The sequence below is a fragment of the Pelobates fuscus genome, chromosome 7 (assembly GCF_036172605.1).
Source record: "Pelobates fuscus isolate aPelFus1 chromosome 7, aPelFus1.pri, whole genome shotgun sequence".
NCBI lineage: Eukaryota > Metazoa > Chordata > Amphibia > Anura > Pelobatidae > Pelobates > Pelobates fuscus.
Window position 1 is genome coordinate 6,668,681 of NC_086323.1, and position 16,422 is coordinate 6,685,102.

The 16,422-nt window shown below is 45.5% G+C and overlaps 1 protein-coding gene across 2 annotated transcripts; it reads right to left on the reverse strand.

Moving 5' to 3' along the window:
* Window positions 1–12: 12 nt before the first annotated feature.
* On the reverse strand, window positions 13–13,278 carry C7H1orf210 (chromosome 7 C1orf210 homolog). Of its 2 annotated transcripts, none has more exons than XM_063427145.1 (5): window positions 13,173–13,278; window positions 10,282–10,361; window positions 8,419–8,884; window positions 3,458–3,577; window positions 13–555 (listed from the first exon to the last, which is right to left on the reverse strand). In XM_063427145.1, the coding sequence occupies exons 2-5, from the start codon at window positions 10,351–10,353 to the stop codon at window positions 242–244; spliced, it is 972 nt and encodes a 323-aa protein (XP_063283215.1). In that variant the 5' UTR covers window positions 10,354–10,361; window positions 13,173–13,278; the 3' UTR covers window positions 13–241. The 2 variants fall into 2 exon arrangements, with proteins under 2 accessions (XP_063283215.1, XP_063283214.1); XM_063427144.1 differs by having other exon boundaries at window positions 3,458–3,580.
* Window positions 13,279–16,422: the final 3,144 nt, after the last annotated feature.

Below are 16,422 nucleotides of genomic sequence, written 5' to 3' on the forward strand. Positions count from 1 at the left end.
TTTTTAGTATTAGTTCAAGGAGGTCATGGAGCTTGAAGACTGGACACAGAAGAATGTGCTATTTCTTCTCCAATAGGTTCACATAGATTCGATCTTGGATCCTTAACATCTTGAGTTGTAGAAGCATGACTCCAGTTGTCGTGGAGAGTAAGAGTCCAAGGATTAAGCTGTTATAGCATCACTATAAGCAACCAGCTGGAAGCCTTGATAGATTGAGCTCCATAATGATCTTTTGTGGCCATCAGAGTCTATACATGCCTTCATCCTCCTCTTCCTCCTCCGGATGGTCCCTTGGCTGAATATAATTATCCTCTATAAACCCATCTTCATCTTCATGGGATGGATATGGCAGGCCAGGTACTTCACTCTGGGTTTCACTCACCCACTCGTTCTCGGGCAGTGGACGGTGACGGTAGCTGCGAAGGTATTTACGGAGAATACTGAATTTTGCAGCCAAAGCAATGATGCAGGACAGGAAGATTGCGACGAGCACAAATCCCACAAAGTAAGGCCAGCTCCGGCCATTGGACACAGGGGTTATAGGTGAAGGCGAGGCTGTTTTGAAATGAGAGATGACAAAATGAATACTCAAAATACATGTGTTAAATCACATAACATCTTAATTAAATCATTCTTTAAAATATCATTGCAGTTATAAGACATCTGTTGGGTCAGTCAATGTATTAATGGGTTTTAAGGCACATCTTAAACAATTGAAGACTAGGGGAGAGTCTGATGGCAGTAGGCAGGCTACTCAATGGGAAGGGAGGTGCCCGCGAGAAGTCCTGCAAGCGTGAGTTGGCTGAACGGGTTTGAGCAGCAGTCAGGAAAAGGTCACAGGCAGAACGGAGAGACTGAGTAGGGGCATAACTATGGATCTGTGAAGAGATATATGAGGGGCTAGAATTGGTCAATGCTTTATAGGTAAGGGTTAGCACTTTGAATTGACTCTTACAGGATACAGGAAGCCAATGTAAAGACTGACAGAGGGGTGAGGTGTGAGAGGACCGACTAGAGAGGAAAATCAGTCTTGCGACAGCATTCATTACAGACTGTAGTGGGGCAATACGGTTTTGGGAAGACCAATTAGGAGAGGGTTACAATAATCCATGCGGGAAATTACTAGAGCATGGACAAGCTCCTTAGTAGCATCTTGCTTAAGAAAGGGGCAGATGTGGTCTATGTTTTTAAGATGGAATCTACAGGATTTGGTAACATGCTGGATGTGAGGCTCAAAGGTGAAGCCAGAATCAAGTATGACACCGAGACAGCTCGCTTGCAAGTATGGCCTGATGTGGATACCAATAACTTGAAGGGAGAGTGCAAGAGGAGGATCAGTATTAGGAGGAGGAAAGACAAGGAGCTCAGTTTTAGAGAGATTGAGTTTCAGAAAGCAGGAGGACATCCAGTCAGAGATGGAAGAAAGGCAAGCAGTGACACATTGCAGGACTGCAGAGGAGAGGTCCAGGGAGGAGAGCTATATCTGGGTGTCATCAGCGTACAGATGGTAGTGGAATCCAAATGAGGTAATAAGTTTACCAAGAGAGGCAGTATTAAGAGAGAACAGAAGGGAACCAAGAACAGATCCTTGGGGGACTCCAACCAGGTAAGGACAAGGGGAAGATGTATCATTAGAAAATGAGACACTGAATGAGTGTTGGGAGAGATAAGAGGAAAACCACAAGAGGACAGAGTCACAGAGACCGAGTGATTGAAGAGTTTGAAGAAGGAGAGCATGAACAATGGTGTCAAAGGCAGCAAGTGGTGAGACGAGAGGAAAGGAGAAGCAAAGCCACGTCTTGTTTAGCAGCCGGGAAGAAAGTCTGAAGGGAAAAGCATGATCTACGTGTGGTTGAGAAAGAGAACGGCAGGGTGGGGAGAATTCTTTCCTTAGCTGTCCAAACTTGTCGGTAAAGTAACATGCAAAGCTATCGGCAGTAAGGTTAGTTTGAGGGGTGGCCACAGCAGGGAGAAGAAGAGAGTTAAAGGTGTCAAAGAGACACCTGGGATTGCGGGAGCATGACCTAATGAGAGAGGAAAAGTAGGACTGTTTGGCGAGGGCTGCGCTGTATGAACACAATATGAATCTATAATGGAGAAAGTCTGGCTGGGTGCGAGACATCCTCCAGGAGTGTTCAGCACAACGGGAGCATCTTTGCAGTTAGCTTGTTGATTTAGTATGCCATGGTTGGGGGTATGTCCTCCTTGAGGTGCATGTTTGGAGCGTGGCTGCAGCGTTCAAGGCAGAGGTGTCACACACAACATGCTCTGCACAACCCATATGGGCTGTGCAGAGCGAGGCTGAGCATGTTGTATGGGCTGTGCAGAGCATGTTGTATGGGCTGTGGAGAGCGAGGCAGAGCATGCTCTCCACAGCCCATAAAACATGCTCTGTCACACACTGCACAGCACATACAACATGCTCTGCAAGGCCCATACAACATGCTCTGTCACACACTGCACAGCCCATACTACATGCTCTTCCACACACTGCACAGCCCCAACAACAAGCTCAGCCTCGCTCTGCACAGCCTATACAACATGCTCTGCACAGCCCATACAACATGCTCAGTCAACATCAGTCAACATACAACATTCTCTGTCATACACTGCAGAGCCCATACAACATGCTCTGCCACACACTGCACAGCCCATACAACATGCTCAGCCTCGCTCTCCACAGTCCATACAACATGCTCTGTCATACACTGCAGAGCCCATACAACATGCTCTGCCACACACTGCACAGCCCATACAACATGCTCTGTCACACACAACATGCTCTGCACAACCCATACAACATGCTCTGCCAAACACTGCGCAGCCCATACAACATGCTCTGCCACACACTGCACAGCCCATACAACATGCTCTGCACAGCCCATACAACATGCTCTGCCACACACTGCACAGCCCATACAACATGATCTGCCACACACTGCGCAGCCCATACAACATGATCTGCCACACACTGCGCAGCCCATACAACATGATCTGCCACACACTGCAGAGCCCATACAACATGCTCTGCACAGCCCATACAACATGCTCTGCCACACACTGCACTGCCCATACAACATGCTCTGCACAGCCCATACAACATGCTCTGCCACACACTGCAGAGCCCATACAACATGCTCTGCACAGCCCATACAACATGCTCTGCCACACACTGCACTGCCCATACAACATGCTCTGCCACACACTGCGCGGCCCATACAACATGCTCTGCCACACACTGCACGGCTCATACAACATGCTCAGCCTCGCTCTGCACAGCCCATACAACATGCTCTGCACAGCCCATACAACATGCTCTGCATAGCCCATACAACAAGCTCAGCCTCGCTCTGCAAAGCCCATACAACATGCTCTGCACAGCCCATACAACATGCTCAGCCTCGCTCTGCACAGCCCATACCATGTAATGTCTTACATTTCCCATAACATTGCTTACTGAGATTAGATGAGGTATCATTGGTGATGCTTTCTATCACATCCCGCACAAAGCGTGCAGACAGACGGTGCTCCTGAGACTCTTCAATCCGCAGACGGCAGGAACAGAACAATCCGGACACTGCTGGGAGACAGACAGACAGGTTTACACTTTCTCCTCTGAAGTTATTGTCCCAAAAAATCTGAAAATTATCTTAAAAACCACAATTTGGAAATAGTTTATTAACTAAACGGTGAGACAGCAGCCGACATGCGGGTCCCAAATTACCCAATCCACGGAATTTCCCAAAATCCAGCGCCATTCCTGGTCTGTATGTGACCGGTCGGTTTCAGCAATTTATTAATAGAACGTTCACTAACTAGCTAACTGGGTACTGCAGAGAATTGACAAGGCTTTTCCTGTCTCGCCATTTTGCTGTTTCTATTTCTCACGGTTTCTGTTTGTTTCTCTTGCCCCACACATTAAACGTCTGGTAAATACATTTTTGTTTCTTATTTCTCATTAATAATCAAATAACAACACGTTAGGTCACCTTTAATTGAACTGAAAAAGCTCCAAACTGGAGCTTAACCAAATCTATGTAAAATGTGTTGTATGAGGGGTTAATAATTAGCAGATATTGAGTGGATTTGCTATCTAGCACGGGGCATACTAAGAATCCCACTACTCCCCATCCATGTGTGTTGGGCGAGGTGTTAATAATAAGCTGAGGTCTGGCAGACTCTGATCCGGTAGGGGGAACATACGCTGTTCCCAACGCGCCATCCGGTAGGGGGAACATACGCTGTTCCCAACGCGCCATCCGGTAGGGGGAACATACGTTGTTCCCAACGCGCCATCCGGTAGGGGGAACATACGCCGTTCCCAACGCGCCATCCGGTAGGGGGAACATACGCCGTTCCCCCTTGCGTGCTCAGTAGGGGCAACATACGCAGTGGCCCGCGGGCGATCCGGCAATGGGAACATACGCAGTGGCCCACGCGATCCGGCAATGGGAACATACTCAGTGGCCTGCGCGCCATCTGGCAGGGGGAACATACGCTGTGGCCCACATGCGATCCGGCAGGGAGAACATACGCAGTGGCCCACTTGTGTTAGGTTAGGTTATATCATCATATCCTCCCACGAGGCACTGATTAAGAGGATAATTAAAGCCCAATTTACAGGGTCAGAGCTTCATTATTTAAAGGCTGAGACACATGATGTATATTATTAAAACACTTATTTTTTGTTTGGAGAAACCCCTTAAAGTAACAAACATGTCGCCATGTCTGTACGAAATATAATAGGTCAATGTATGTACGTAGTGGGCATTGGATAGCATTCCCTTCATCCCCCATAAAAAAACATAACTTACCCCTTCAAATAACGACAGACAACTTCTTGGAGAAAACAGGCCACAGCATTTATTAACACAACCAAATACTGTATAACTCCTTTAACATATAACGAAATAATAAATATTATAAATTAACTAAAATTTGCATATAGTCATACAGTAACCAAAGAAACCGTCCTTGCCAATCGAACTTCCCCAAGGCTCTCACCTCCCCCCCTCGGCATAATAAAAACATCTTCCTTTTCAGGGCTGCCCACCTACTCGGTGTGGCCCAACCATAATGCTCCCCACTGGTCGACTTACAACCCAGTGGGGACACGTCCAACCTGGTACCTCCTCCAGGTTCACCATAAGAGACAGGGGGAGGATGAGACCTGGCCATTATCCCCCCTTTTCATCTAATCTACCAAACCATCCCTTATTTGGCAAGGACACACCCCCGCCTCGCTGTGACAACCCCCCGGGCCCAAAGCAGCAAAGGGAGTGTGGGCGGGAAACTTGTTGCTGGCCCGGCTCCTAAGTGGCACTGAGGTCAGTCTGATCTGTCACCACCCACTTCCTCACATCTCACACTCCCACATGTAGCACATAGCCAATCATGCACCATCCATCCCACACTCATACATGTAGAATATAGCCAATCATGCATCATCCATCCCACACTCATACATGTAGAATATAGCCAATCATGCATCATCCATCCCACACTCATACATGTAGAATATAGACAATCATGCACCATCCATCCCACACTCATACATGTAGAATATAGCCAATCATGCACCATCCATCCCACACTCATACATGTAGAATATAGCCAATCATGCATCATCCATCCCACACTCATACATGTAGCATATAGCCAATCATGCACCATCCATCTCACACTCCCACATGTAGCACATAGCCAATCATGCATCATCCATCTCGCACTCCCACATGTAGCATACAGCCAATCATGCATCATCCATCCCACACTCATACATGTAGAATATAGCCAATCATGCATCATCCATCTCGCACTCCCACATGTAGCATACAGCCAATCATGCATCATCCATCCCACACTCATACATGTAGAATATAGCCAATCATGCACCATCCATCCCACACTCATACATGTAGAATATAGCCAATCATGCATCATCCATCCCACACTCATACATGTAGAATATAGGCAATCATGCATCATCCATCCCACACTTATACATGTAGCATATAGCCAATCATGCACCATCCATCCCACACTCATACATGTAGCATATAGCCAATCATGCACCATCCATCCCACACTCATACATGTAGCATATAGCCAATCATGCACCATCCATCCCACACTCATACATGTAGCATATAGCCAATCATGCACCATCTCACACTCCCACATGTAGCATATAGCCAATCATGCATCATCCATCTCACACTCCCACATGTAGCATACAGCCAATCATGCAACATCCATCCCACACTCATACAGCCAATCATGCAACATCCATCCCACATTCATACATGTAGAATATAGCCAATCATGCATCATCCATCCCACACTCCCACACGTAGCACGTAGCCAATCATGCACCATCCATCCCACACTCCCACACGTAGCATATAGTCAATCATGCACCATCCATCCCACACTCATACATGTAGAATATAGCCAATCATGCATCATCCATCCCACACTCATACATGTAGCATATAGCCAATCATGCACCATCTCACACTCCCACATGTAGCATATAGCCAATCATGCACCATCCATCCCACACTCATACATGTAGCATATAGCCAATCATGCACCATCCATCCCACACTCATACATGTAGCATATAGCCAATCATGCACCATCTCACACTCCCACATGTAGCATATAGCCAATCATGCATCATCCATCTCACACTCCCACATGTAGCATACAGCCAATCATGCAACATCCATCCCACACTCATACAGCCAATCATGCAACATCCATCCCACACTCATACATGTAGAATATAGCCAATCATGCATCATCCATCCCACACTCCCACACGTAGCACGTAGCCAATCATGCACCATCCATCCCACACTCATACATGTAGCATATAGCCAATCATGCACCATCCATCCCACACTCATACATGTAGAATATAGCCAATCATGCATCATCCATCCCACACTCATACATGTAGCATATAGCCAATCATGCACCATCTCACACTCCCACATGTAGCATATAGCCAATCATGCATCATCCATCCCACACTCATACATGTAGAATATAGCCAATCATGCATCATCCATCCCACACTCATACATGTAGCATATAGCCAATCATGCATCATCCATCCCACACTCATACATGCGCCCCTGTCCGCTAAGCTGCGCACTCTCCCGGGGGCCGTCATGCCTGTTACCTATATGTGTCGTCAAAGCACTTGGATTTATTCAAACTGTGATTCAATTGACAATCCCTCGAAAGAACCATGCTTTTATGTAAAAAAAAAAAAACACTGAAAGCACTATAACCACTACAGCCCACTGTAGTGGTTATGGTGCCACGAGCTCCATGGCGCTGTCCCAGTGTCATTTGTCAAAACACTTGCCTGTGTCCTGGAGGGTGGCTGTGACTGTAATCCCTGCTTCTGGGACTGCTGAAGACTAAGCTAAGCACTCATTGGCTGAAATCACAGCCGTGAATCACACATAAAGTACAGAATTTACTAATTTATCTCAAAACATTTTTGGGAGTCACTCTGATCTGTTCCAGGAGGCATACTCGCAAAATTCATTAACCTGATTTTTACATGCTACAGCAACTAGTCATCAAATAAAAAAGGAATAGATCAATGAAATTAGCAAACGCAGCCAGACGAGACCCAAATGATCGTAATCCTTCACACCACAGGCAGCAATGTGAGGGTTAATGGTACAGCAGGTCGGCTGCCTTATAACATTAACCCCTTACACCACCATTCTATTCCGATGCTCTCTGATTGGCTGAGAACTTCAGATGTGATAATTATAGCCAATCATTTTCAAGCAACTGTCCCTTCCTCGGTTTTAGCACATCTTAATAATACACTAAAAGTGAGCTATGGGTTGGGATAAAATGATTACAGAATTATTTCGAGCTTATTTAATTTAACGCTTACACGGTGCCATCACGCGTACAACACGGCCGAACAAAATGTTGGCATACTGCCAAGAGGAAGTGCAACAGAGGTAAATTTTTAACCTACCTTCACTGCATTATTTAACCAGTAAATACTGCAATCGTGTTTATTGGGGTGAAGGAACCCCCATTAACCATACAATCTCTCTGATCAAATCTGGAGCTGACTGTCTGCAAATTTGGAACCAAATTATGCCATTCGATGATTTGCAGCATTCACATTCATGCAGACAGGATAAATCCGGCGTAAATTCATCTCTATTCAGATGTTGTCTCGGTAAATTCAGAGACTGATTATTGTTGAGAATGATTGCGAGAAGTTTGCCTATAAATGCCCCCGGGTTGTCTCTAACTAATCTCTGATATGTTGCATTTAGACTTTACAGAATAAGAACCAGTTTTGCTCTCACCATTTCTCTAACAGTATTCACATTCTCTCCTCAAGACATCTTTTAATCTCACTCTTACCTTCTCGTTTAGGTTCTTCTGAAGGGCACTCGCAGAGACCGTTATTTACTGAGAGCTGTTCGAGGTCCCATATCTTTGGCTGTGACGGATGAAATATCAGTGAGGTTTTCCTTATGTCAAGAAACCGCAAGGCTTTGAGGTTCCCCAACGAGATCTGACTCAGATTGTTGTGACTTAAGATCAATGTTTGGAGGCTGTCCAGGCCGCTCAGTATGTTGTAGTGCAGGGTGAAGATACCACAGTCACTGAGGTCCAGCGTTTGGAGTTTGGGCAGGTTCTGGAAGGAATTATTTGGAAGACTTTGCAGCGGGTTATGTGAGAGGTTGAGTAGACGGAGTTCTGGGAAGTTTTCCTCCAGTGGCTTGGTGAAGTGAATGAAATTATTAGACAGGTCCAGGTGCTGTGTATTTTGAGGGATGGAACTCGGGATGTCCTGAAGACCTAGATGACTGCAGTCTGCTCTACCCTGAATAAAACACACCAAACAAATCAGCTAGTTACCCAGTAATCCAAACCTATGTGACATTTAACCAACGCACTAAAGGGCATCCAGGGTTTACCAGACCACTGACCTGGAAATGTAACTCCAATTATCCAAGCTCAAAAACATCTGCAAGAGATTTAATTCCCAGATTCATCTATTTTGACATAATTTTTAACTGACATTCTAGAACTCCCCCACCAATCATATTAGTATTAGCTTGCTTATTTGGCAGAAAATAACTTTTCGCGTCAGACTCATCAGTAAAGGGTCACGCCAAACAGAAAACAATGTTTTAAAAATAGTTAGAGTAACCTTTCCTATCTTCATTCCTCCCCCCGAACAAAAAAAAAAGACCATAGCTAAAATATTACTCCGTTCCATCGGGGGCCAAATTCTCCCTGCCGTCTGAAACTCCTTGCCTAATGTTATGGGGATGGATGTCATGGAGGGTGGGCTGAGGGGTAGACGTTCCATCATTGGGTTGTTTGCAAATTAGCATCGTATTCACATTAGCCTGGAACTCTTGCTCTGGGCTGTTTCATGGCATTACGCTGCACATACAGACCCCAGGCAGTATGACTACTTCATATCAGTGACGTGGCCATGGTGCTTGGAGTAACCTTTTAACTTAAAGGGTCACTGCTTCATCTCGCTGAAGTGGTCATAGTATCTGGAGTACCCTGCCATTTTATAATGTTTCCGTGCTACACAAGGGTCTCCATCCTCTCTGTGCTCCTTGGATAAAGAGGAAGCAATGGGAGGCTATGATTCGCTGAGACTGTCAGCTGACTGCATGCATGTTCCATACTTCCCTCTACTTCCTGCTACACATTCTGTACTTCCCTTTACTTCCTGCTGTATGTTCTGTACTTCCCTTTAATTTCTTCTGCAAGTTTTGTACTTCTCTTTACTTCCTGCTGTATGTTCTGTACTTCCCTTTACTTCCTGCTACACGTTCTGTACCTCCCTTTACTTCCCACTAGACGTTCCATACTTCCCATTACTTTCTACTGCATGTTCTGTACTTCCCTATACTTCCTGCAGTATGTTCCGTACTTCCCTTTACTTCCTATTTCACGTTCCGTACTTCTCTTTACTTCCTGCTGGAGTACTATATATTATTGGTCAGCAGCAACATATTCTGCAGCTCAGTACAATAGTAAAAACAAAACAGGTTGAACGACTTGTGAGAAAACTTGTTAGGCGGACTGGAAAGCGAGGTGTGGAGGCCCTGTGGCTAGCATATTTCTGTAAGAGTTACTCTGTTTAAAGTGCTCTGTTTGTCTAGTTATGGTAAACATTTACTGCAGCTCCCAGCACTGCAGGGCCATTCTCTTATTCTTTAACACCAACTGTTCAGACATTTTCAGGGCTCCTACCTGAGGGTACACCTCGCAGGGCTTAGCCACGAGAGGGGAGATGAAAAGTGTGAGACACACGATGAGCCTCATGGCAATCACTATAAAATAAAGAAAAAGTGAAATATATTAATATCTGCAGAAATCGTATTCTCAAACATTCCTTAAAGGCACTGTGTCATTTTCTGCAAAGCAAGAGGTCATTTCTACGTATCATTATTTCAAATCTAAGGTCAGCCGGAGAATTTTTCCGTTCAGCTAGAACTTTGGCCTAAAAGTCTCAATTTCCTTGTTCATCCTCCTTGTTTGGTGGATACGTCCCATCAAGCATTATCATAGTTTACGATACCATATAAACTAATGCATTATTTCCCATGATCCTCTAAGGCAATGAAGTCATGTCAGGTCCCACGAGACACGTTTTAAATGGCGGTTATTGTCCTCGGATGTTTTGAGTGGCAGTATGAGGAAATGGGGCAAATAATAACCACATCAAATATCATAAAGGGAGTGAGTCACTGAACCAGAGGATCATGGGAAAACGGAGCTCATTAGAATAAAATGTCTGTGTGTGCCTTTCTAACAAGCAGAGCTTTCACATCTATTTATCTAAAACACAAATAAGAAAAATCGTGGCTTCATGAGCTGAATTTTTTTTTACAGATAAATTTGAGCAAATTCCATTTTCATACTGCGGCCTTGAAAATGCACCAATGAAACACGCAAAATAATAAAAAAATATATACAAATAAAAATAACCGCAATTTTAACACAAATTGAGATTGTGGAAATAGTCATTTTTTTGCGCAATATTCACTTTTTCTGCCAAAATGGCTGTTTTTCTAAAAAGTGCCAATTTTCCCACACATTAAATATCCGATGAGTATTTTATGCTGCTATGAGAGGAAGTGCCAGGTGCTTTTTCATGGGAGGTGCTTTTCTCGTGTTACTGTTATCACATCAAATACGAACACGACACCTGTCTCCCTGACTCACACAGGGAGCTATGTACTAAATGGTATTTATGAACCAAGTACTCAAAAATAAGGAACTAACAGGAACAGGTTTAATGTAATGTCTCCCCAGCTAATTGTGGTTGTATTGACCATATTACATGCTTAACTATACCTACTCAGAGGGCATTATACAGACTGCATTCACTGGGTACTGCACATCCATACAGATAGGAGCAAGGCACAGGGGGCACAGTGCCAATGGCAGTCACTGGGTACAGCACATCCATACAGATAGGGGCAGGGAACAGGGGGCACAGTGCCAATGGCAGTCACTGGGTACCGCACATCCATACAGATAGGGGCAGGGAACAGGGGGCACAGTGCCAATGGCAGTCACTGGGTACTGCACATCCATACAGCTAGGGGCAGGGAAAAGGGGGCACAGTGCCAATGGCAGTCACTGGGTACTGCACATCCATACAGCTAGGGGCAGGGAACAGGGGGCACAGTGCCAATGGCAGTCACTGGGTACTGCACATCCATACAGATAGGAGCAAGGCACAGGGGGCACAGTGCCAATGGCAGTCACTGGGTACTGCACATCCATACAGATAGGGGCAGGGAACAGGGGGCACAGTGCCAATGGCAGTCACTGGGTACTGCACATCCATACAGCTAGGGGCAGGGAACAGGGGGCACAGTGCCAATGGCAGTCACTGGGTACTGCACATCCATACAGCTAGGGGCAGGGAACAGGGGGCACAGTGCCAATGGCAGTCACTGGGTACTGCACATCCATACAGATAGGGGCAGGGAACAGGGGGCACAGTGCCAATGGCAGTCACTGGGTACTGCACATCCATACAGCTAGGGGCAGGGAACAGGGGGCACAGTGCCAATGGCAGTCACTGGGTACTGCACATCCATACAGCTAGGGGCAGGGAAAAGGGGGCACAGTGCCAATGGCAGTCACTGGGTACTGCACATCCATTCAGATAGGGGCAGGGAACAGGGGGCACAGTGCCAATGGCAGTCACTGGGTACTGCACATCCATACAGATAGGAGCAGGGCTCAGGGGGCACACAGCAGCTTGCCTCCAGAGGGTATAGTTAGTGGTGCAAGGCATACAAGGTACAGAGGGCACAGTGCCAATGGCAGTTACTTTGTAAAGCAGGTGAAGGGCAGAGTCTCTTCAAATGTTGGCAGATGGTCAATTATGATCACCCCAAACTCAGACAGGGGCAGTATGATCAATTCTGAACATCTTGACCAGCGTGTACTAGGCACATGCCATGCTCCATTCCATGCCAGCCTGACAAGAGCAAATGTTATGCAAACCTCTATATCAACAATTTACAGAGCTCATGCCATGCCCCCTCTGCCAGCTCATACAATGTCCCCATGCCAGCTTATACCATGCCCCCCCATGCCAGCTCATACAATGTCCCCATGCCAACTTATACCCTGTCCCACATGCCAGCACATGCCATGCCCCATGCCAGCTTATACCATGTCCCCCATGCCAGCACATGCTATGCCCCATGCCAGCTTATACCATGCCCCCTCTGCCAGCTCATACAATGTCCCCATGCCAGCTTATACCATGCCCCCCATGCCAGCTCATACAATGTCCCCATGCCAGCTTATACCATGCCCCCTCTGACAGCTCATACAATGTCCCCATGCCAGCTTATACCATGCCCCCCATGCCAGCTCATACAATGTCCCCATGTCAGCTTATACCATGCCCCCTCTGACAGCTCATACAATGTCCCCATGCCAGCTTATACCATGCCCCCACATGCCAGCTCATACAATGTCCCCATGCCAGCTCATACAATGTCCCCATGCCAGCTCATACAATGTCCCCATGCCAGCTTATACCATGCCCCCTCTGCCAGCTCATACAATGCCCCCATGCCAGCACATGCCATGCCAGCTCAGGGCACACTCACCTTCCCCTGCGCCCTTGCTGTGTACCAGATGGGGTCACATGCCTGGTAGGTTCAGCTCTCAGTGTCCTCCCATACACACAGCTCTCTCCCTGTCTGTGTCTCCTCCCCTCCCTCTGCCCCTCCAGGTGTAGGGAGGAGCCTGGCAGGGGGTACAAAGGGCAGAAAGCAGGTTAATCAGTAACCTGTCAGTGAGAGCATGGTGCCAGGACTGGATCAGGATAATACTAACACAAGGTGGAGGAAAAAACATTAAAATGATATCTTCATATTAAAATAATATTCCTACAAAACCTGAACAGGTAACTTTATAATCTGATCCCAGCAAACCTGTCGGACACTGTGCCACTGTAACAGCTTCAAATCATCGCTAGAGGGCGCTGACAGCACCAGGCAGATACACTGTAACTGAGTATAGAGATAGTTTACATATAGCATGCATTAAGCACTGATACAGGGACATACCCAGCACTGATATAGAATGCACTCAGCACTGATACAGGGACATACTCAGCACTGATACAGGGACATACTCAGCACTGATACAGGGACATACTCAGCACTGATATAGAATGCACTCAGCACTGATACAGGGACATACTCATCACTGATATAGAATGCACTCAGCACTGATACAGGGACATACTCAGCACTGATATAGAATGCACTCAGCACTGATACAGGGACATACTCATCACTGATATAGAATGCACTCAGCACTGATACAGGGACATACTCAGCACTGATACAGGGACATACTCAGCACTGATATAGAATGCACTCAGCACTGATACAGGGACATACTCATCACTGATATAGAATGCACTCAGCACTGATACAGGGACATACTCAGCACTGATACAGGGACATACTCAGCACTGATATAGAATGCACTCAGCACTGATACAGGAACATACTCAGCACTGATATAGAATGCACTCAGCACTGATACAGGGACATACTCAGCACTGATACAGGGACATACTCAGCACTGATATAGAATGCACTCAGCACTGATACAGGGACATACTCAGCACTGATATAGAATGTACTCAGCACTGATACAGGGACATACTCAGCACTGATATAGAATGTACTCAGCACTGATACAGGGACATACTCATCACTGATATAGAATGTACTCAGCACTGATACAGGAACATACTCATCACTGATATAGAATGTACTCAGCACTGATACAGGGACATACTCATCACTGATATAGAATGTACTCAGCACTGATACAGGAACATACTCATCACTGATATAGAATGTACTCAGCACTGATACAGGAACATACTCATCACTGATATAGAATGTACTCAGCACTGATACAGGGACATACTCATCACTGATATAGAATGCACTCAGCACTGATACAGGGACATACTCAGCACTGATACAGGGACAAACTCAGCACTGATATAGAATGCACTCAGCACTGATACAGGGACATACTCAGCACTGATATAGAATGCACTCAGCACTGATACAGGGACATACTCATCACTGATATAGAATGTACTCAGCACTGATACAGGAACATACTCATCACTGATATAGAATGTACTCAGCACTGATACAGGGACATACTCATCACTGATATAGAATGTACTCAGCACTGATACAGGAACATACTCATCACTGATATAGAATGTACTCAGCACTGATACAGGGACATACTCATCACTGATATAGAATGCACTCAGCACTGATACAGGGACATACTCAGCACTGATACAGGGACAAACTCAGCACTGATATAGAATGCACTCAGCACTGATACAGGGACATACTCAGCACTGATATAGAATGCACTCAGCACTGATACAGGAACATACTCAGCACTGATACAGGGACATACTCATCACTGATATAGAATGCACTCAGCACTGATACAGGGACATACTCATCACTGATATAGAATGTACTCAGCACTGATACAGGAACATACTCATCACTGATATAGAATGTACTCAGCACTGATACAGGGACATACTCATCACTGATATAGAATGCACTCAGCACTGATACAGGGACATACTCAGCACTGATACAGGGACATACTCAGCACTGATATAGAATGCACTCAGCACTGATACAGGGACATACTCAGCACTGATATAGAATGCACTCAGCACTGATACAGGAACATACTCAGCACTGATACAGGGACATACTCATCACTGATATAGAATGCACTCAGCACTGATACAGGGACATACTCAGCACTGATACAGGAACATACTCAGCACTGATACAGGAACATACTCAGCACTGATACAGGGACATACTCATCACTGATATAGAATGCACTCAGCACTGATACAGGGACATACTCAGCACTGATACAGGAACATACTCAGCACTGATATAGAATGCACTCAGCACTGATACAGGAACATACTCAGCACTGATACAGGAACATACTCAGCACTGATATAGAATGCACTCAGCACTGATACAGGGACATACTCAGCACTGATATATGCTTCCCACGGTGGCTGCCGTTCGTATAGGCAGCCGGCGACCAGGGGAACATTCGTGTCCCAAACAGAGATGCTTCCCTTGCCTGGTTTCACCCAGGGACCCCACGAACGGAGGCAGATACCATTCTGGGGGCCCCTGAGATTGTATGAGGACACTCTTGGGGACAATAGCAGTTCGGCGGGCTGGAAGTCACAGAGGCTCATGGGGCTTCACGTTTTCCCCCTATATTGGCAGCTGAATATGTTATATAATTAGGATGAAATATATATTATTATTTATTTATTATTTTTGTATTTGTAAATAATGTTTATTTTAGATATTTTTGGTACGGGACTTCCAACAATTTGAGAGCCGTGCTCCATTACTTCACCAGGGGATTCGTTTATTTGATCTCCTCTTTTCTAGACACAGTAGGGAGAACTTTGCACTTGGTTAATTTATAATCTGAGATATAATATCAATGTACCATATATAATCTCGATATATGGACCTTTAATATATACATCTGATGTAACTTGGGACAGAGCTAGGCACTATAATATATACACCTGTACAGTAATATATCTAAACATAAGATTAAAAACAAAAAGATTAACTACATTGTGCAACATTTCACTGCTGATCCCCTCTATAACTTTCTGGTTATATCTATATAAGGACCTGTGTCCCCTTTAGTCTGCTCAGTGATTAGGAATATAGGCTTCTATATACATAGAGAGATGCTTAGAGGCATTTTACCTCTCTTTCAATCTCCCCTTATGTA